The 23196-nt window shown below is 40.9% G+C and overlaps 1 protein-coding gene across 1 annotated transcript in view; it reads left to right on the top strand.

Annotated features, from left to right (window-relative positions):
- Nucleotides 1–12456, top strand: part of pdia5 (protein disulfide isomerase family A, member 5) — a 67565-nt gene extending 55109 nt beyond the window's left edge. The window contains exons 15-17 of the mRNA XM_030429000.1: nucleotides 419–489; nucleotides 8158–8292; nucleotides 9986–12456. Coding sequence (XP_030284860.1) covers nucleotides 419–489; nucleotides 8158–8292; nucleotides 9986–10066 — 287 coding nt within the window. The 3' untranslated portion in view covers nucleotides 10067–12456. The remainder of the gene's footprint in view (nucleotides 1–418; nucleotides 490–8157; nucleotides 8293–9985) is intronic.
- The last annotated feature ends 10740 nt before the right edge of the window (nucleotides 12457–23196 follow it).

The following is a 23196-nucleotide window of genomic DNA, read 5'->3' as shown; positions in this document are numbered from 1 at the left end:
GTTGAATCATCTTGCCTCCGCCTACTAAAAGTGAACCTGCTGTCTGTGTATGTGATCTCTAGTTGTGGTACCTAGTGGTGTGTTTGTGCGAGTATTGACTTCCCTATATATGGATGGCTGATGGAGCCGTGCGGGTTGGGGGAGGTTGTGTTTATGACGGCAATAAAGAAATTTACAGTCTCTCATAACGTGCAAGTGAAGCATCCCTAATGTGGCGTAAACCTCTAAATACCTGCAGGATTGTGAAGGGACTGCATGCTTTATGAACATGTCAGAGAGCGTAAATGATGTATGGAAGTGATTCTTGTTTGTATTTTGGAATGTGTGCGTCTTAGTACCTGTATATGGTGCTGTTTAGGACGTGGAGCGAGATATTTATGGTGTAATAATGTCCCATCTGTGTGTTCTTCTCTTCCAGGGTGTCCTCACTGTAAAAGCTCCGTCCCCCACTTCACCACAGCGGCAGAGCTCTTCAAAGAAGACCGCAAGGTTAGTGCTGCTCGCTCACACATTCAGAAGCATGCACACATATACACCGAGCTGTAGTGGTGTGACGAGGATCCCTCGAGCTCAAGATGAGTAACAACACCGGTTTTATTCAAGGGGGCGCAATTAGACTAGTATAATGTTTGGGCTGGGATGTGTTTAGCCTAGCTTAGTGTGGAAATACTGGAAGAAGGGAGAGACTCTCGTCCGTCAATCAAAACAAAACAAAAGGCACGAGTAGTGTGGGGTCATGGTTGTCTTTTGCTGTTGGAATGTGAAATGAAAGCCTGCTGCCCCCGCAAGGTGACGAGGTTACCTTGAATATTACTACAGATTTTTGGGGGGGTTTTTAACATCAATGCAAGTACATAACTCAACAAAACCAAGTGTTTTTAGACAGAAATGTTAGACAATATATCTTTAAAGAGTTAACCTATTGCATCTGTGGATCGACTGGTGCATACTGTAGGAAAAGACCAATGGCAGACAAAAAATTTTAACGTTGGTATTAAAATGTATTCTTGATTGCAAGTTAATTGAACAGTGTGCAGAAGTGTTTGTCTGGACATATTATATCTTTAAAAAAAATGAACAGCTTTTCGGAGCTGTCTTACTCAGTCATCTTTTTTAGCGTGCAGGTTTTTGGTTGTATTGTATACTGTCATGTGCAACCTATGCACTTATCAACAACACACTTATCCAAAAGTACACAAAACCAAAGTAAGATGACGACAAACAGAAATGTATTCCAACATGGGAGAAGCAACACATCTCGGATGAAGTGAACTATAAAAAAAGGCTGTAAATAGCCTACAACACAAACAAGGTTCTTAGATTGAAGTTGAACACAGGGTAGAAACACTGCAATGTAATATAACTTATTTCCATAGTGGCAGGCCCCAGATCATGATAACAGAACGGTTTGTTGTGCCTCTGCTACACCAGACTTGCATAAAAGTCTGTTGTGTAGAATAATCATGAATAGATCCAAAAGTATGAAGGTTTTCTTCAGATACGGACAGACGCACGCATAAAGATGCAGGCACACCGGATCCATTGACGGATGTTGCGTGGTGCACGGTGTGTACGGCACGGCGAGTTGATGGACCAGTTGATGTGTCTGAATTGCACAGACGCGTCTCAGTCTGCCATGAAGTTAATGAGTGTTCAGCCCAACGCGCCAGACTGATGAAAACCAGGAACCAGGCAGTGCTGATCAAATACAAATCAAGATTCTGTCACTGCGTCGCCTTTTTCTCACCTCAAATCTTTTAGAAAAACATTATGGAACTGTTTAGCATTTAGCATTTGTCACCAGGCTGGCATGTTAAAAACAGACGAGCCAAAACAGAAGCACCGCCCGACTCACAGCACCTCACACATCAGCCGGAGCTTTTAGTGGTCCTGTCCGTCCAGATTTTCAGTCTGAGTTGCTGCGTGATTCCAGCTGTGCGCAGTAACTATTGGTTGTTCATAGATTATGAAAGGAAAAGTCAGACATTTAAGAACAGCTCACCATTAGAGATATTTAAGTCCACATGAGGCGTTGTGAGGAGAAAACCTGCTTACAAAATGTTCTCGGCTTTACAGTCAGTGTTACAGTGCGCCCAGCCGAGCTAAACACAGCATGGTACTGCTGTACATCTGTACTGGGCTCATAGAGGGGATTTTGATATCAGTGTGGGATTTGATATCCATTATCTCACATTACTCCGGGTAAAACAATAAACAAGCAACGTGTAAATAATATCAGAGCATCTTGAAACCTGAGTTCATAGAGCTTGTTTATCCTGTCATTGTGTTTTCATTATCTACAATATGGACTGCACACTGTGTGAATCTGATTGAAATGGTCAAATGTTGTGACATTTTTCAATTGTTTCCTCTATTTTTGGACTTTGCTGTGTCAGATAAGACTTTTTTTCAAAATAAGCAGCTGTGGTTGCAGTCACATGTGGAACGCTCAAAATGCCTGATAAGACCATCAAACACTGGTATCCTAAAGAACTCCCGACTCAGAATTTACAACTCATCCACGTTGTTCCTAATATTTGTCTCTGCGCGTCAGTCAGGAATTTGACCACTTCACGTAGCCCACGCGGTCTCATCAAATCTTCGGCCCACAAGGAGATTTGGGGTTGTTGGAGGTTCACGCAATCACAACAGGACACGCTCCTCCTCGTCCTCCATCATCTCTACTCCCTCTCATTCCTTTCCCCTCAGGACCCGTGTCCTGACATACTCCCACTCTTGCTCCTCCTGTTAATACCCTCTGACTGCAGGGCTCAGTATTTCCAAACCTCTGTAATTGTGTGACTCACTCTCTTACACACACACACGCAAACTAAAAAAACTCGGGCGTGTGTCTGGCAGTGCTCAGCCACCATTTATCAGGTCTAAGTAACGCTGACCTTGAAAAAACATCATATTGTTGATTTTTGATTTGTAAGTCTCATCGAGATGCTTGGAGCGCACGTTGTTCCAATTGTGCTGAGGCAATGTTGCTCTCTCACGAGTTTGGAATTTTTTTAAAATCACTGTCAGATGGTACGAAACTGTGACGTGTCCTCAACAAGCTTTTCATCAATTTTCTGAGGCAATCCTTTGTAACATTTCTCGATGACATAAAAACTCTACAGATGAACTTTAAAAATGTTTGTACACTTCTGTGAGTGTTTCCTTTCAGCTGCTACTTCAACAACTCAGACGCGGCTTTGTTTATTCCTTCACCCTGCAAGTAAACACTAAAATACACCAGTGGCATTAACACAGTGTGTTATAAAAGATCATTTTTAATCTTGTAAAGAAATAATAGTTTTACCACAGACTTTAAAAAATGTTTGACTCAGGCTGAGACAATGGTCAGTCAAACATAAGCTGATCTAAAGTCTGATAATGGCCACCAAGAAACACAAACCGTTGAGACCTTGTCCGACTAATGGGAAAAAAATATCGACATAGTATTTTAAGAGAAAAGTGAGGACGTTAAGAGCGGTCAGAAATGTTTATTTTTTTAGATCCAATTTCTAGCGACCACAACAGCTTAAGGCACTTTGGCACAGCTTCACCATTCACCTGTGATGTTCGGATCAGTATCCCTGTGATGAAACCCCCGCACGCTGCCACAGCAGGGGACCCTCATATCTGTGCAGGTTATATAAACACAGAGGTTTAAGATCTCTTCCCTCTCGTTGTCTCCAGTGGACGGTGGAGGTGTGCAGTTGTATTTGAACAGGAGTAAATCTGAGAACTGGGCATGTGTTTACTTGGCAATCCTCTCTATTTATAAAGCCGAGCCCCAGTGTATTGTACCCGGCTGGTGTTGATCACAGTCTATTAGCTGCCCTCGCCTCATTTACCAAAGACAAACACAAGCTTAGCTCCAGCTTTGAAGACGCAAACAATTAAAACTCCACATTCTGTGCTGTGTGACAGCGGGAGCCGTGTACAGGGTTTGTCCTGAGCTGTTTGTCTTTTCACCAAATACTAATCAATAGCAGCATTAAAGGGGCACACTGGCCAGAACTTCCTGTTTGCAAAAGCTCTCTGTTGCCACTGTAATGAGAACACTGTTTCATCTCAGAATTGCATTTTTATTTGAAGGATTTGGCCAGTATGACCAAATCCTTCCTGCTGCTCGACAGACATATACTGACCTGCCTCTATAATGCTACAGATACCATGAGCAAGTCTGATCCTGACCTAAATGAAAGTAATTTAATGTTGAGCATATACTGATTGAAATGGAGTTTCTAGCTGTTATCCTATTATGTATTTTATACATAATACAACTGGCACTAACACAAATATAAATTTACATTTACATTAAGGGCAATTAACAGATACTTTTGTCCAAAGCAACATACAATAAGTACATATGTCACAAGAAAGAAACAACAACATGTCACCATTGATAAAGTAAAGAAGAAGAAAAAAAAAAAAAAATGTTCAAGCCCTCATCTGAGCATAGTAACTGCTGTTTATCAAGGAGACCGGGGGGAGGACCTCCTCCTCGACCTATTTGACAAATGCCTTGTAACTTTCACCCTTGCCGTGGTTATCGCCATCAAAATTAAATATTCAAAAACCACAAAAGAGGTGAAGGCAACAGCAAACGACAATTGGAAAATGGTTGTGAGGTACCATTTGGGCCTCGCTTTAACAAATGTAGCAACCCAATCATGTAGGGTGTGAACTCCACCTTCTCTAGGCACGCACAACAGCTCAACACTTGCTAAGTTGACTTTTGAGACTTTGGAGGCGGGGATGGTTTACACAGTGGATGATGTCTTCACCTCGTGTCCTCGTCCCTTATTAGACTCTGCCTTTAATGCATCCTTCTGGGATACTGCCACAAGAATGTTTAATGCAGCTTCATTACAGTCGATATTAACAAAAACACAATCATATTCTTCTTAACCGATATTCAGTTGGTTTACAGTTAAGAATGATATAACTTGGGTTTATCACAACTTGGGTCTTTTGCTTTTTCAATTTTTGTAATCATCATAATTCCTCATTCAGTCATTCAACGTTCCTATCAGAAATTATGTAACATACAAGACAGATCAGAAACATGAGCAACAGGATTAGCCAAACTGTCATCATCATCATGATGCATGATATCTATGCTCTCTTTAGCATTTATCTTCGTATACAGGTGATTATTTGCCTCAACTGTTGGCTTTTTATAACCTTGTCAGAGCAGTCAAGTTTCTGGCCTCATCCCACTTTGTTTTTGCTATAAATGTGTTCCAGATTTCAGAAATGACTCTGATGCTTTCACAGCCAACACAAATGATTGACTGAAGTATAGAAAACAAGACCAGAGATGTGAGAAAAAGTCTTAATTATTCACCCCATCCCACTTTAACATCAAATTGCAAACGCAATCATATGCCCCATTTAATAGACATTCAAAGCTTATTCAGAGTGAATAAAACCAATCCACTATTTAATAGTTGAACCAAAGTCTTGCCACTCAGCAGACATCTTGGCAACGGCCCCAGGCAGTTATTTCTGTAAGACCAAGCTCCTATCTAAATGAACGGGGAGAGAGCCACAGCTTCACTTTCAGTGATCACAGAAAACCTGCATGTGTAGAATCACTGCGATTTCCAAAAAAGCAGAAAAAACAGCTTCAAAAGTTCCGTGACTTTGCTCCGAAATAAGGTTTAAGCACCTTTTCTCTCTCTCTTATAGATATAGAGATAGAGATAGATAGATAGAGATATACACACACACACAGTATGTAATTAAAAGAAAGTAAAGAGGGAGTTGTGAGACAGAACTAGAGCAGAATGATTACTGCTCTGCTGCTCTTCAGTGTGATGCTGGTGAATTGAAACCAAGCAAACGGATAATATGCTGCTTCTCATAACATTTCTGAGAAATTGATTGGATCAATGACATGATATGGGGTCCTCTGTCATTTGAAAATGGATCAATAACGGAATTGACTGCAGACCTTTGAAGAACAATGACTCTATGGCTTCATTTTCTCCTGTCAATTCACAGCAACTGTGATTGATTACACACAGGGATGAGCAGTCGGATGGAGTCGGTAGTTACATTACGTCCCTTGTCGCGGCAACCGCTGCTTAAAGTACCTTTGTGGAGCTCAGAGCATCCTTACTCAGAACTGGTCGAATATAAAACACTCACTGAGCTGAACCTAGAAGAACAAAACGGAACGTCATCAAACGGCGTCGTCAGCTAAATTTCTGTTGACTATTTTGCTATTTCAAAGGGTGAAGCACCTCAGTGCTGCTGAATACACACAGCCTGCAGCCAATCCATGAAATCCCCTTGTTGAGTACATAGAGGCCTAGTTTAAGACACCTGATTAACAGACCATAGAAGAAGAATGTTCCTTTATAAGCTCTCTTCCCCACTGATATGCAAAAAAGTCTTTCTTCCTTAACCTCCCTTTGTGTTCACAGATGTCTGTGCTGCTGATGCAGACCAAGTCAGCAGTGTACTTGTATTACAGTATGTTGGTGCTCATGCAGATTCGCAGCAGTTGAGTTTGTGTGTTAGCATGAAAAGAAAAAAACAAGAGGCACTTGTATTTTGTAATTAGGACAAGAAGTTTGGAGTGTGGCTTCACGGTTGGATGCGCAGAGAAAAGCGTCTGATATGTTTTCCTTCCGCATCCAGCACGGGCAGACAGATGGACGGGGAGCGATTATTCGATAGTGACAAGTTCAATGTGCAGCGCTCAGCACGCTGAGAGAGGGTGACATTTCAGCTGTCCAAAAGGACACGCTGAGTGAGTCATGTATCAGTGAGGCGGCATTTACGCCTCATTGCCGTGGCTTGTCACTAATCGATGCAACAGCCTCGCAACATAAATCTCCCTTGTTGTTTTTGTGTAGGAGTGATTGTTGTGGGATTTTTTTTTCCCGCAACACACCGCCCGCTTTTTTGACCTGGAAAGAGACACTAGTGGTCTAAACTTGGACAAGCAGGAATGTGTTGAGCTGGCCTATTGCCCGACACACACATTATACATGGCCGTTTTACACTTGATAAATATTGAGTTCTCTATTACATCCTCCTGTAATGTCCGGCGTGCAGTTTTTGTAGTGTTGATCTACAATTATAATAAAGTTTATTTGTTCTAAAAATATAGTGTAATGGTTTAGAGACACTGAAACAATAACAGATCACAACCAGACAATAAAAGTGCCTTGTGTGAATCCAAATCATTGTTACAGAGCAGTTAAACATGGACATATAATGATGGAACATGAGCCAAATCCTCTATAAACCTGCTTTCTGAATGTTTTAGGAGGCGCTGGATGTTACGGATTGTACCAACTTTAATATCCACAGGCAGGGCGAGTTAGTGCCCTTATTAAACTTCATCATGGTTAGCATTGTGTTTATTATCAACTTAAATTACTTTTCTTAACACCAGGGAAATACACAGTCGCCTACACAGTATTTTACAGTACAGTTTTCCATGGAGTTTTAACCTGTAAAACATGCAGCAAAGTATGCTAATACGCTAATGCTTTGTTTTATTGGAAAGTGAATAGAATGAGTCAGAGACTTGATGATGTGAAGTGTTGCAATCTTTGATATTTTTAACATTCAGTTACTGTGACCATGACACGCTGATTTCAGAAAGTTCCACTTTGAAGTTTTAGAGTTTAGCTGTTAATCTCCCACTCATCTCATCCGATGTGGCAGCATGTGAAGTTTATAGTTGATGTAATCTACTTAAGGGGTCGACTGATGTGGCTTTTTATCATAGATTTAGAAAAACCAAGGAGACTGAAAACCATTATTTGGGACTGATATTCATTTGCAGTAAAAATGAAAATCAACCAGTGATTAAATAAAGTACTAGTTACTCAAGTACTGCTCTAAAAGTAAAATTTTGAGGTACTTTACATAACATTTAACTGATAGATTTAGTTACTTGTTACTTTGCAGATCCAGATTATTCAGTGTTTACCGGCAGGTATTTGTTATCAGACTTTGTAATGGGCGGGACATTGTGTGAGAGGATGCTGCACCATTTTTATTTTATCAGCAGTGTGATCACTAAAATCACCAATTCCAGTGATCGGAAACATGCTGAATGTCAGCCCGGTAGTCTGTATATCAGAATGATACTTCATGTAACAGCACACTGAATGTGATTGCTGTGTTTTTCCTCAGATCGTGTACGCTGCTGTGGACTGTACAAAAGGACAGAACCACGACCTTTGTAAGCAGGAAGGGGTGGAGGGCTACCCGACATTTAACTACTACAACTACGGCAAGTTTGTGGAAAAATACAGCGGAGATCGTGGGGTAAGTGCTACTTCACGCTACACGCAGAAGCTCCCTGTTTATGCCAGGGACTCCCCAAAGGCCAATTAAAATACCAATTTGTTCATAGAAAATATTTCTAGTATCATGTAGAGTCTGTTAGTTAAAAAATAAGCAAGTCAGCAGACCTTATCCTTTGTTGTGCGTGTGTGTGTGTGTGTGTGTGGGTTCAGAATTGAAATGTTTTCTCCTCCTGACTAAGCCTCTTAATTATATCACACATTTGACTGTAAATCTGGACAGTCTCTAAATGTGTGAAGCCAGTCTTTCCACAGTTGGTAAGGATTTTAAAAGCCTCACAGTGTTTACGGCTTTGCAGATGAATGTAGACAGAAGTTAGACAGGAAATGTGCTCTTCGTCTTTCATGCAGCGCGCCCTGAGATGTATGATGTTGCAGGATCCCACATGAAGCATGGTTGTATCTGTATTGCAGATACGTGCCACTAGAATAACCTGTTGATGTTGATCCTACTACAGTTAGTACAGGAGTGACAGAGTGGAGAGAATCAATGTGAAGGAGTCGAATATGAGGTCGATAGAATCGTATAGAGGTCTTGGTCACACCTGCTCTGTAGGTCAGGCTTTGAGGACTGTAGAGGCTTAATAACCGTTAGTTATTCAGTAACTACATCAGCTACTAATATTGGTTGCGCCACAGTTACTTGGGGCATAACCTTGCTGTTTAGCATATGACGTCTTAACTAAAGCAATTGGCCCTACCAACCTATCAAAGAGTTCTGTCATCATAGTTTGACATGCATGTTGCTTTCTGGCTGACATGAGCCACTTGGCGAGGTTGTACATGGCAGCAGGCTAGATCGTTATTGAAATGTATCAATACATTAAGTGTTTACTGAATGATTGTGTTAAAAAATGAAACAAAACAAATTAATTAAAGAATCATTGTTAGGGGTGGGGGTCATTGTGTGCGTCTGTATTTGAGATAGTGTCCTCTCAGAGTTGCAGCAAGGCAGGAAGTGCTTACCAGCTCACCGCTGTAGTCACCACTGATCCCCAGAGTCACACTGATCGCAACCTCCGATTGTCTCACCCAGCCGAGATAACTCTGCCATGTCTGCAGCGAAGGGAGTAGGCAGATCAACTCCTGCATCCCTGCTGGCAAAACTGACATACTGATGAAGCATCAGACAAACATCCCAGTGCTGGGTTTAAGAGCCTCTTTGTCTCCACACCACATGTCTGTATCTAAGCTGTGTTCAGCGTCTGCAGCCTGAAACAAAGTTAGCCGGTTAGCTATACCGACAAATCTAAGCTGCCGCACGTACCTTTTCTCCTGTGGACAGATCACTACAGGCTGATAAAAGTATTGTACTGAATAACTGAATTATTTACGGCAAAGGGGCCGGGGTCATGCACACAGACTACCTCAAGTGGAGAATTAGACTTTTGGCAGCAGAGAATAATGGAGGCACATCTTGATTATTTTGGATAAGGCTTAGAAGATTGACCTTGAACTTGGCAACAGTGTTTGCATTCTGTGTTTACTGCTCTTATCTCCACGCTGTCGGGCTAGGTTGAGATAATGTATGATGACGGGACTCCGATGTCTGTTAGATTAGAAAAAGGCATTTCAAGTCTGACAAATTGCTGAAAGTAGTGAAAATGATCGCCGAAACTTTGCTTTACCCACTCTGACTGTCCCTCTCTCCACAGGAGGCGGGCTTCACGGGCTTCATGCGCAGCCTGAGAGGACGTGATCAGGAAAAGGTCGGCAAGAGGAAGGAGGAGCTCTGAGGGCGGCATGCAGGGAGGGGGGGGGACGATGCACTGCACAGTTTGTCATTGCACTGTGACCCTTGACCCTGGCAAGGGCCCTATCAGCACTGATGTGGGAGACTTGATGACCTCAGCGAAAGGCTATTTTTTTACACCATGGTGATCACGTTTGTAATAATGCCAACAGAGAACCTACACAGTTAGACCGACCACTTGAGACGTCTTTTTCATGGATGTTCTGATGGGCAGAAAAAACAAAAAAGTGATTTTGTTTTGTTGGGTTTTTTTTAGTATTATTTTTTTATGAATTCTTTTTTTCTTTCTTTTTCTTTGCCCAAACACTGTGACTGCATATGTGAGAAGCTACACCCTATACTGTATCTATGCAATACTGACCCCTGCTTATCCCTGTGGGGGTCTGTGTGACTGATTGACACCCGTGGTGGTGGGTGGTGGTGGGCATCATTGGTTCAAAGTGGAGGCTGCACTGTCAATCACTCCACAGGGTCCTAATCAAGTCCCCATCAACCCTGCTCTGTCGGATCCAGTGTTTTTGTACAGAACCTTCATGTCTCCAGTCCAGAACCATCCGGAATATTGTGTTGTTATCCTCACAGATCAGTTGGATGATTAAGACAGTAAAACGTGAAGTGCTACTGTAGTGATGTGAAGAAGATGAGATCCTGGACAGAGGCTCAATATTCTGTATGGTTCAGGGCTCTCATGATCAGTTTTGCTTTTAGAAAGGACTAACTAATTTTTGTTTGCTTCAAATTGTGGCCTTACTGATATGACCATAGAAAATAAAAAAAATAAGTGGAAGAGAATCAGCAGCCTGGTGCCCTTGCACTTCCCTCACGTCGTGGACCAGAGCAAGTCAAAGGAGAAGAAAAACAAGAAGATGAAATGCCAAATATTCTTGTGCATTGCCCTTGATCATTGTTCATGCTTTGTACATTTCCAAATATTAACCGCGTTGACGGCTGTAGTGATGTTTTGTGTCTCGTACCTCCTCTGTTGTCCATTCAGAATGAGATTTCATCAATGTTTTAATAAGGTGGGGCTCATCACCATAAGCATGGGAGATGCTCGAGTTCAGTGGCTGAATATTGCATGTTGATGATCAAATGTCCACGACTTTTATCCTCCCTCCGTGCACTGAGGATGGATTCCATTCAATATCCCACAGTCCGCTCTGCACTCACACACCGTTCAGGGAGGAATCATCTAGGCCTCTGGTGTACACTTTGGGCATTCAGGGTTTTTATTAAAGGGTACCCAGTGTGTTTCACACGTGTGTGTTTCTGCCACATTCTGCTGAATGACACCAACGAGCCAAAACGACAGCCCTCTGGGCGGCTCACTCTGTGTCAGCCTGCCGTGCCTCGGCCTGGAACTGCTCGGCTTCAGTTAGCTTGGACTCTGCTCTCTCATGCCCTCCGTCAAATTCCCAGGAATGACTTCATAAATATCCATGGAGTAATTAAGTATTGAGCGAGTGAAGGCTGCGGCCCCCCTTTCCACTTCTGGCAGCATAACATCATTGGTTCAGAGCTATCATCATTACCTTTGTGGCATTTTTTTTTTTTCTTTTTTCTAATGCCCTGTGTTTTCATCTCCCACGCTTCGGCCACTATGAATATTTAAAGGCTTATCTGTAGCTGAACTTGTGTTTTATTATTCAAGACTTTGGTTTTCTTTCATTATGAATAAGGTTCTCAGGGATAGCGAAACACAATTAAAGGGAACTAGTTTGTTTGTAATTCTGCATTCCAGCTGAATGATTTGAAAGCCTTAGGTCACCAAATTAGATATTGTTTACATTTGTATCCATAGAAATTTAAAAAAAAACAAAACAAAAAAAAAAACGTTGATTGTCCTTTTCTGTGCTATATCATGACAGCATGTGTTGAATAGGACGTATTGTCAGTAGATGTTACTGAAGAATTTCTCACAAACATTGTGATTCTTTATGGCTTCATTCCGACTGAAACTGTCTCCGATGTTCTGGCTGACACCAAACACTCTTCGTGTTGTGTGTAGAAAGTGACTATTAATATTTCATGGTATGCAGGAGCATTTTGAAAGAGTGCATTACACATTAGATGTTAACATATCGCTGTAGTTGGGTGTCTCCTCTCAGCGGGGAAACTGATCTTTGTTCACTGTGTCCGTTAGTTTTGGTTGACCAGCCTCTGCAGTGACATCACACATTTGCTGAGTAATAGAAAGTCCACCTCTGTCTTATTCCAAAGTTGTCCATGTTGTGTGGGAATCTGTCACACTAATGCCAAGAAGTCATTGTTGCCTTTGTTGATTTTTCTGTGCCCAGCCATACGTACAGTTTTGCCCCATGCAGGAAGAACCTTGCAAAATAAAGTCAAACATTTACAAAAAAAAACATGGAACCTTCTTTTGTAAAATGTGCTCATTGCTGCTTTATTTATTAATCCTTTTTAGACATGGGAGGGGTCTGGAATAGTGGGATATTGTGTTTTCATACCTTAGAATGAGCCTTTAATATCTGCAGAGGGAGCTGGTCCTCTTCCACAGCATCTGCCGTGTCACACTGCCGTGTTTCTACAGTAGCCCAGAACAGACAAACCAAACGCCAGCTCTATCCATCCATCCATCCATCCATCCATCCATCCATCCATCCTGTATATATCACTGGTGAGAGCTGGTTGACAGTCTGAGCTGTAAGTTGTCAGGCTTACTTGAACTAAATGCTAAAGCCAACGTGTTATTAAGCTAATGGGGACATTTTCACCCTTTTTATCGCTGCATGAAATTTAGGGCATTACCAAAGGAAGTAGGATTAGTCCTTTGCTATCACATTTTAGGCACATTTCAGTGACGTTATATAAATTTGCGTTTCACTGTCATTCTGCCAGAAGATCCCCCAAAATCCTACTCACTGGACATTTTAAAGGCTGTGGTGTGTTTAAGGGACAAACACATTTCACCTCTGTGAAGCAGCACACAGCCCGTATACACATGCAGCAGATAATTTTATCAGATGAATTCGTGATTGAGCCTGAGAGACACCAAATGGTCCTTAACAGGAACTTGAAGGATAAGTTCACAAAAAATAGAATTACTTTTTTGTTTGTTTTTTTTTCTTTTTTTTTCTCAGGCTTACGAAAGGTCTGTTGAAGTTTCCTAACACTACAGACACTTCAGTATATTGTAGAATGCAGGAGAAAAGCTTTATTCGTTTTATTGTTCATAGCTAATGGTACATTTATATTTAAATCCATTATTGTGAATTGGTTAATATAAACATTTTTGTAAAAAAAACCTAAATAAACCTAACAACACCAAACCAGTCAAACAGCTGGACTGTAGGCAGTGGGAAATCAAAATTAGCACAATATTTAATTGATTTAAGATTTCAAACACTGCTCTTTTTTTTATTGATCCATGATCCATTATACTATTTTTAGATGATAAAAATAAACATTTTAGAAATGTTGTCCTATATGGGCTAAACATAACACATCTACTGTATACATATAAGTATACAGTAACACACATGGCAGATGCTGTGGAAGAGGACCAGCTCCCTCTGTAGACTTGAAAGGCTCATTCTCAGGTAATGAAAACACAATATTCCAGTATTCCAGACTGCTAACATACAGTTTTCTCTCACACAATCGGATTTCTGAGCAACACAGTGAAATGTGTGTGTGTGTGTGTGTGTGTGTGTGTGTGTGTGTGTGTGTGTGTGTGTGTGTGTGTGTGTGTGTGTGTGTGTGTGTGTGTGGAGCTCCCCAAACCCACCATCACAGTAGAAGCAGATGATAACTAGAGAAGGCAGGTTATGAAGAACTTGCAGTTGTGAATGCTGGCTGTAAAAACTTTTAATAATGTCGAGGATATATGAAAAATGTGGCATATCTTAAGATTTTTGAAGAGCTGACACTAAATGTGCATTGCTTGCTGTGGAAAATGTTAATAAGGCCAATCATTTATGAATGTGGAATATTTTAAGGTCTGCCACTGGTGGCTTTAACATGGTTTAAGACGTTTCTGAAGAGTATGAACAGTCGTAATAGTGAGGTGAGAATGAAGGATTCAGAATGTACTATAAGCTGCAATGCTGGCTTGAATTTGAAGAGATGTTACAGTGGGAATGAGTCAAAAGCAGCAGGTGGTCAGCGCACCTGTCTTTTCAAAGTCCCCTGAGCCGACTAGCACACGTTTTTCTACAAGCGCATGTTAACAATATGTTGGTAGAGTGAACACTGTGGCAGTGAGAGCAGGGTGAAGACAAGGTTTTTTAGACTTTGTTCATCCCCCCCACTCTGTCAGCTGAGTCCTCCCCTCTGGCTCCCAACATTCTGCCCCATACACACAAAAGTATGAAAAAATGATTTGAACGGTGACTTTTCAAAAACTATGAACTATTTGAAAAATGGAGTTTCGCTGTGAACGTATGAAGGCGTGGGAGTTTGTCATGATTCCCAAGTGACTTCCATTATAACAAGGCCAAGACTGAGTTTCAGAGAACGTTAAATATTTTGAAACATTTCATTGAGATTTGAAAGATTGGAGTGGTGCCTTGTACGTCGACAAGGTGTGGAATGTTTCCAAGTTTGAATGGAGTGTCTAGCTGAAAGTGTAAAAGAGCAATTAAGGCTTGAAAACCTCAAAAAATGTAGTCTTAAATGGGGGAAGTGCAGAAAATGTTGAATATTTTTATAATTGAGCTGAATGTGTTGATGTTTCAGTGAAGAATGCTGACTCAGCGTTCACAGCCAACAACAACGTCCTCTGTGCTGGTCGGGCAGGGTGCTCCTCTCCCTCTGGGCTGGTGGCTGGAGAGGGTGGTGTCGGGGTGGAGAGGCAGAGGCAGGGTGGTGGTGGTGGTTGTGGTTGCTCACTGGGTCCTCACGCAGTCCTTTAGTGCCTGGCAGGAAGCAGAGAGTGGCTCAGTGGTCTGCGGTGGTGCTGGCTCTTCCACAGATGATTGATTGGTTGACGACCACCCTCAGCTGCTCCAGGAGCACCAGAGACGCAGAGTGGTCCCGCCCTGCCACACAGAAACAGCTCCTGGCTCACTGTGGACACACCTGTACAACCTGTTGTGTTGTTGAATTTGTTTACATTATATGAACAAAGGGATACTCTTCCTGTAATAAATCTAATCTGCAGACAGTCTGTGACGTCAGCTGTAGCTTTATATAGTCTCAATGAGGGGATGACTTACTGAGCCCACTGAGAGGAGGTGACCACCACCCTCCAGCTGGTCCTGTAGTCCTCCATCCTTCTCATGTGGTCTGCATCCCCCTCTGTCGTCATGGTAATCCTGGATGTAGAGACTGGGTGCTGGGAGCAGGCCGGTGCAGCCTTTGTAAAGACAGAAAGTACAACAGAGTGAGTGGAACCAACAGTCTCTGAATCACTGCCGAGTGAGACTTGACATTAAGTATGAACTTACCTTTGTCTGCTTCCATCTACACCTTCTGAGAGAAATACCCGATGACAGTCCAACACAGTGACATGAATAATAACCGAGCTATAAAATGACCTAGAAAGCCTGATCTCAGTGCTGTGAAAAGGCAGAGTAAATCAGCCGGATGTATCAATAAGTAGTCAGGGTTCATATCTTATTGATCTCGTAGAAAGAATGCCGGTTTTGAACTGTCTCTGGTCCCGGTGGTAAGAGGAAACGCATAACAACGGGGGAACAGACTTTGACAGCAATTTTGTGTTTATTAACAAAACATGGTTGAGTCTGTTGACTGGTTTATTAGCTGAGGGAGACGACCTCCTTTCAGCATTAAGGCAAACATTAGTATAACACAGAATGTATAAGAACTACATCTGAAGTCATTTGGAGCCGAGTGTCTTTGGATAAAAACACCGCAGAAAGTACACGAGTATATAATGACAGTTACAATTAGGGCAGATGCTGACAAAGCCATTCTCGACTGACTTCTAGAGCCCTGGATGGAAATGACGTATGAAAAAAGGAAAACAAAGCGATGTTATGCACATCCTCAGTTCTTCAATAATAATAAAAGCAATTATTATATATGCCTGAAAGGTTTTCTAACTGCTGGCTCTTCCTGCTTTTGTTGGACAAAACAGAGGGAATCAGAACACGTAGACGGGACTAGGTAAGGTCAGTACATCTGTTATTCAGCTACCAGACATGACGCATATTGCACTACATGCACCGCACAGTGAGTCTTGGACACATTAACTAGATCATGCATGACCAACCAGAGGAGTTACTGGAAAATAAGCACAGTAACCTCTTATCTGCACATCACAGCAGATTCTGACTCATCATCATCACCAGGGCCGGCTCCAGACGTTTTGGTACCCTTGGCAAAATTAGGTTTTGGTTCCTCATCAAGTATGAATTATTTCTTTGTCATTATTTATTTCTCTGAACTTGGGTGAAAACCTTTTAATCCGGTACTTTAAACTTTTTTTTTTTTTTGCTGCAGGCACACATTATCTTTCCAAGCCAACTTTTTGTATATGTCTTAACACGCTTCTCGAGGGAATCTTTCAGGAGTCATTTCTGCCTCAGTGAAGCTTTTAACGTTGGATTTCTGATGAGAATGAAGTAGGGCTGAGCTTTTATCGGTGATGTACTGAATTGTATCACATTGTAAGGTGTCCATGTTATTTTGTCCACCTCAGATGCCCTCCAGAGAACCCAGCTGTTCTTGAATCTCATTTAGGGGTCGAGCTAATCCTGGTGAGGATTTTGGTTTTCTCACACGCCAAATTCTCACCGTATTCTCACACATATTGCACATTATCAGTTATAAAACAAGAAGATAAATTGCATTTTGCAATAAGACACATATATGCAAAAAGCCTACCTGTTAAAGCATAACTCCACTCATTTTACACTCATGTACTCATCGTGCGGAGTGGTGGCACTGAATGCAGCTATCTATGAGAAAATAACCCTAATGATGGATAAAAACTACATCAATAAAACATTGAAATTGATACTGTTGTTTGAATTTCATCTTTATTTAGTTTTTTAAGTGTCAAGTGTCAGTGTGAAGTAGAAAGCATCCTGACTGGAATCAAACAGCCATGGTTCATCATAGCCTAGGAAGACGTGAAGGCTCTACAGCGGGGGATTCAAACTGCCCAGAACATCACTGGTACCATCGACAGAGCATCAGCGACATCGGTGAAGCGAGACGTCTGCACAGAACCAGAAGGACGCTGAAAGACGACATCCACCCAGCCACAGCCTGTTCACCCTGCTGCCATTGGGAAAGATAAAGGAGTATGTGCTGCAATGCCAGACTACCAGACTACAGAGCAGCAAGAATTGCATCTGCTTATTGTGCTGGAAGTCATATTGTTGCTGCATATCTGCAGGATCACAGTTGATGAGCTGCAGATCACAGTGCTGAACAGGAGATGGTGCCGTCTGAGATAAACAGCTGTGCTCCCTCCAAAATAAACTAAAAAAAACAGTGCTAATGATGGAATAACACCAATGTATTAACATACAAGCTGTGTGATGATTGAACACAACAGCTCACCATTTGGTATGTTTCTGTTTTTTTCTGTTTTTTGTTTTTTTTAACATTTACACTGATTATTTGTTCATTGACGTAAAAAGATATTTTAAGATACAGCAGCATCACCGAACGACTCTGCTGGCCCGGTAAGGTAAACAGAAGTCGACCTTTTCGGGTCGCAGCTGATGGACAGACCTGGTTTATTTTGACGTATTTCTCAGTTCTCTATCTCAGAAGGGAAACAAATGGACCAGGAGCAGCTCTCAGCAGATCTGACACTGATGGATTTATTATGAGAGATGTTACTGGACCTGCAAGTGACCTGGCTTCACAGTGAGGTCAGTGAAAATCCCCACTGCAAAACTCAAACGCTCGCACTGAATATTTTCTTTTCTAATTTCCCGTAAGATTTTCTCTTTACACCACAAATGAGGCACTGAGGCGAAAATTGAGTTCAGTGAGGTAGAGACTATGGACGTCACATTTTCAAGAAATCCAGAGGGGAAACAATACACACATAAACATTGGCCTTCCATAACAAATCCAGACTAAACATTTAGGTGTTTATTTTACTTCAGATATCTGTTCTGGACAATTTTGCAAACATAAAAGTAATTAATGTTTAGGGTGAGGATAAATAAAGATATTTAAGTTATTAAAAAAAAAGAACATATTTACCATTTTGTATCAGAAAAGTGTTCTCACAGTATGAGCTTTTCTTATACTTTGAAACACAAATCTCCACTTCAGCAGCACTAAACTTTACAATGTTCTTCCTATGTATGATCTGAAGGTTTCTGCATAGCAGTCTGACAAACTCTGATTTATATCTAACATGTTATTTATAGAGAAATGGTTAAGACTGATCTAATATATCACATATGGAAAAAAAAAAAAAAAAAAAAAAATGGAGCATGAATGGAACCGTCAATGGAAAATGTTGAAGCTGGGTTCATCCAAATGTTCCACACCTGGAGGATAAGAACAGCGACATCGGAATGCTGTTTGTTGACGTCAGCTTATGGAATATCATAAATCACCACTCTAAGGATGAAAGTGTATAGTTCAGCCCTCGTGTCGCCCACCTCCAGGCCCGCTCTGAGCTGCGGAGTGACTTTTAGACTGAAATTTCTTGTGCTCAGTGTCTGCAGTCAGTTGGGATGCGTGCAGCGTTGAGCCATAGCAGGCTGATTAATGCCTGTGAGCAGGCAGAAATACCCTCTCAGTCCTTCATTGCTTCGTTGCGTCTTTGTGCATTCTCTGGGAGGGGAGGGACAAACATTTTAACCTGCACAAAATGAGCGTAAGAAATGGAGGGCGCAGGGTTGTTCACACAAAGTCAAGGTCTGCTCGGACTCAAGTGCCCTTAACAGAAGCCATTTCCCCTTTATGGATAATTGTGTTTTGGGCTGTTCAGGATTTTATCTCTCTGACGTCAATCTGCACCCTGCCTTCATCCACTTATTCGACCTCTACCTCACCTCTGCCTCTCTGCATCTTCATTATTCAATGTCTTTTTTTTTTTTTTTTTTAAATGTAAAACCCCACACATGACCTCTCCTTTTCCCAGATGCATCATTAAAAACAACTTCCCGTTGTTGACTTTTCCTTTCTTTACATACTTTTGTTCCATCCTGTTATTTTTCGCTGCTCAATATGCTGCCGCTGGGACAAATTAGTTCAAGTACCAGAAGTCAATGAAAAAAATAGACCTCTGAGGATCTGCTGGGAAGAGATAAAGGTTTTCCTTCGCTCGTTTCTCACGAGGCAGTGATCAAGATGATTTGCATCCTTTGCTGAAAGACCCATGTGTTTTAATGTCTGTGTGCTATATATGGAGCTGTCGGTCATCGGTGGGAAGGGCAACGTTCTTTTTATGACATTGTTGATAGAAATTGGTAAATTATATCAGGAAATCGATCAGAACTTCATCATGAAAATGTCAAATGCTTACGCTTGATTGACTGGTGAAAATGAACAGGCCTTTAAATGAATAGCTTCATTATTTAACAGCCAAAAACAACATAAATTACAACTACGACTACAAATGAATTAAAGTTAGGTCTATGGAGATCCATATGCCACGTCAAATAATAAAACTGACTGTTGTCTGTGAGTGTTTCTGGTGGAAAAAACCTTTGAGCTGAAGACTGAATGCTTTCTAGCTATTAGTTGGCAGCTGTCACCCACAGTATGCCTTGAACGCTATACAACCTTAACTAACATTTTCTTAATGTGCACGACCTATTAACTGTTGAACACATTGAAATGTCTCAACATGAAATGAAAAATAAGCTGCATACTTGCTTGAAGGTGTGGAGGGGAAAGCAAGCTGGTGATGAGCACAAGAACGCAGGAGGGAACCAGAGCAAAAGACACAACAAAAACCCAGAAAACTGACAGGAACACGAAAGGAAAACCATTTAAAATGCAATGTATTTCTAAAACAATTTGTCTTTTTAAACTCAGCTGTTTGCAGGATGCATGCCGATGAGGTAGAGTATCTAAGATTTATAAATATTATGATGCTGGTGAAACAGAGCAAAATTTTGTTTTAGTGCTGTACCACCAGACTACTGAGCAACTTCTTTCCTCAAGCTGTGAGACTCCTCAATTCATCCTCACACCCCAACATGAAAAAAAGACCAATCCAAACCAGACACATGCATTAAGAAAGACCATAGACATCCATAGGACGGGAAATAGTCATGTCATGTCATCGTCTGCAACCGCTTTATCCCTTTTTCAAGGGGTCGCGGGGTTTGTTGCTTGGAGCCAATCCCAGCTGTCTCCGAGCGAAGGCAGGGTACACCCTGGACAAGTCGCCAGCTCATCACAGGGCCCTCAAGAGCAATTTGGGGTTCAGTATCTTGCTCAAGGACACTTCGACAGCCAATATTTGAACCAGCAACCTTCCGATCACTAGCCGATCTGCTCTACCAGCTGAGCTACAGCTGCCCCGACGGGAAATAGTCATAAAAATAAATTGGATTTGGATATTTCCTAGTGATTCTGCATATCCAAGCTCTCCTCCTGACATAAAATCTTTACATTAGGGATGCCAGCATTACATATTTTTTTGCAAATATTCAATATGCTGATACGTTCCAACTAATTTTGACTGATTGCAGATCACGCTATATGCAGGTATATTTTTCCACCTAACTGCAGAGGGCGTCAAGTTTCTCCTGTGGAAGTGTTAACATATTATTATACACCGTCTTATTATGAGGGCCCACCTGCAGATGCAGACCAACGCTTTTAAAAATGTTCAATTTGACTGGAATCAGTCAGGCGACGGTTTGTGTCATGGTTGCATAAGCGTCATCTTAACAGCTTGTCATTTGAGGCCACTGAGGATATTTCATTTCAAAGCCTTTATCAGCCAAAATAGATGACTTGTCAATATTGTCATGCATTTCTACTTTAGATCCCTCTGACCCCAAGGCCCTGCTTTAAGCACCACTCTGAGAAATGGCTGTAATTGTCAGTTTATTGCTTGGTTAGATCGTGTAAGAGCATTGCAGTCTCCGAGGACCATCGACTCAGGCCTCAGACTTTTTGTCTTGTTACCATATTGATTCGCACCCGAGACAGGTAGTCCTTAAAATCACTCAATTTCCTGTGAAAAATGTCAAAATATTGCAGTTCAACCGGGAGAATGTCTGCAGGGATATTTTTAGATATGTCACAGCTCTCAAGGATTCCTGAGCTCAAAGCTGAAACATATAATGATGACATCCTGGGAAAGATACAATTGCCGTGGAGGCATTTGAATGCTGATGTGTTCGCACATCTGCTTAGGCTGTGTCACGGTGAATGACGACACTGCCTTCCTCACACCTGACATTCTCTGCGCTAAACATTTGCCGAGACCTGTGGCTATTCATCAGCTTTTCAGCAGCAGCAGACATCCATCATCCACGTTCACTCTGTGTGTCTGTCTCTCTCCCTCACACACACACACACACACGCACACACACACACACACACACACACACACACACACAGGCCATGGGGGTACTATGGAGGAACCCTTCAGGCTGACACATTTCCTGGGCTCTGGGGAGATTGCGAGGGTACGTGTAAAGGATGAGGCCACATAAAATATCTCTGTGTTACTGTTTTTATTTCCTCCAACCACAGTTGCATGGTGCTCCATATTCTAACAGGAAATGTACGAAAATAAGGGGAAAATGCTGATGCCAGTGAATGGCCTATTTCAGGTTTGAGTGGAGCACTAAAGCTTGGCTGGCTCTGGATACGCATTATTCATTCTTCATGTTCTTTTAATTCTATCACAAAAAAAAAAGAAAAAAAAATCTCAGTCAGCCTGGGAGTAAAGGGCTAATTTGTCGCTGGCTTCAGAGGCAAAGAAGCAACTGGAGCAAGTAACCTAAAAAGTGGAAGTTTGAATTATGAAACACAGTTTCTATAACTAGTAAATGAGTTCATGAATATTAATGATTGTATTTAAATGAGTGAATATACTGCAGTAGCACAAAGACTGTCCACAGACCTTAGAGAGTAATTACTATTAGTATTTTGTTGTACTATGTACTCTCAACACCGAACTGTTACTGGTGATTGGTATGTTATGTTTTGCTTTACGCTGTCCACATCATTTTACTATTTCAACTTTATCTAGACTTTGTGATGAAAAGGGCGAGGTATTTTAAAGGGCATTCTTATAGCCGAGGGGTTTAAGGCACTGAAGATGTAATTGTAATGTCTCCAGCTTGAGATGTGACTGAAAGCTCCAGAGGAAATCTTTTACCTTTAGATAAGAATTATTTGATAATATTCAATCCTCTTGGTCACATCACTCATTGCCTGTGGGAGATATGGTTAAAAATAAAGTATTCCTATTTCTGTTCAATTCAAAGAAACTTTGTATAACTTAAGGTAATAAAGAAAACTAGAATACAAAACTATATATATGTATATATATATATATTTATATATATATAGTATATATATATATATATATATATATATATATATATATATATATATATATATATATACATATATATATATATATATATACATATATACATATATATATACATACATATATATATGATAGGTCTAAGAACACAAATGCTGCTGTTATTATTATTATTATTATTATTATTATTGAAAATTGTAATTAGGCCACTAATTAAAGGAGCACTATGTCGTTTTGGAGAAGAATTCAAACATGGAATTTTAATATTTACAACACTGATAATGTAATAATACAAACCTCTTCCATCAGGGAATATGGAAAATAAGGTCCCAGAGCATGGTTTGAAGCTAGAAAGGTTGCAGGGTCCGCCACATATAAACAAAGGAAAACAGTATGAAACTGTGTTGTGCTTTAAAGGCAGTTTGTTCATTCAGTTCATTCAGTCATGAAAACAAAGACAAAAAAACAAAAAAAAAAAAACTATGAAGATCTTTCTCTTCGCAGGCTAACTTATACTTATAACTTATAAACAATAACATTACAAGACAAAAACACAAAAAGTAAAGTAGGAAAATTGATAAGCACATAAATCAAGAAAAAAAGAAACCTAAATAATAATAATCAAAATGTAATCATTAATAATTGTCATACAGAAATTCTAGCCAAAGATTTTGATCACAATATTCCTT

This window comes from Sparus aurata, chromosome 9 (assembly GCF_900880675.1).
Source record: "Sparus aurata chromosome 9, fSpaAur1.1, whole genome shotgun sequence".
In the NCBI taxonomy this organism is placed as follows: Eukaryota; Metazoa; Chordata; class Actinopteri; order Spariformes; family Sparidae; genus Sparus; species Sparus aurata.
This window is presented reverse-complemented; position numbering and strand designations above follow the sequence as displayed.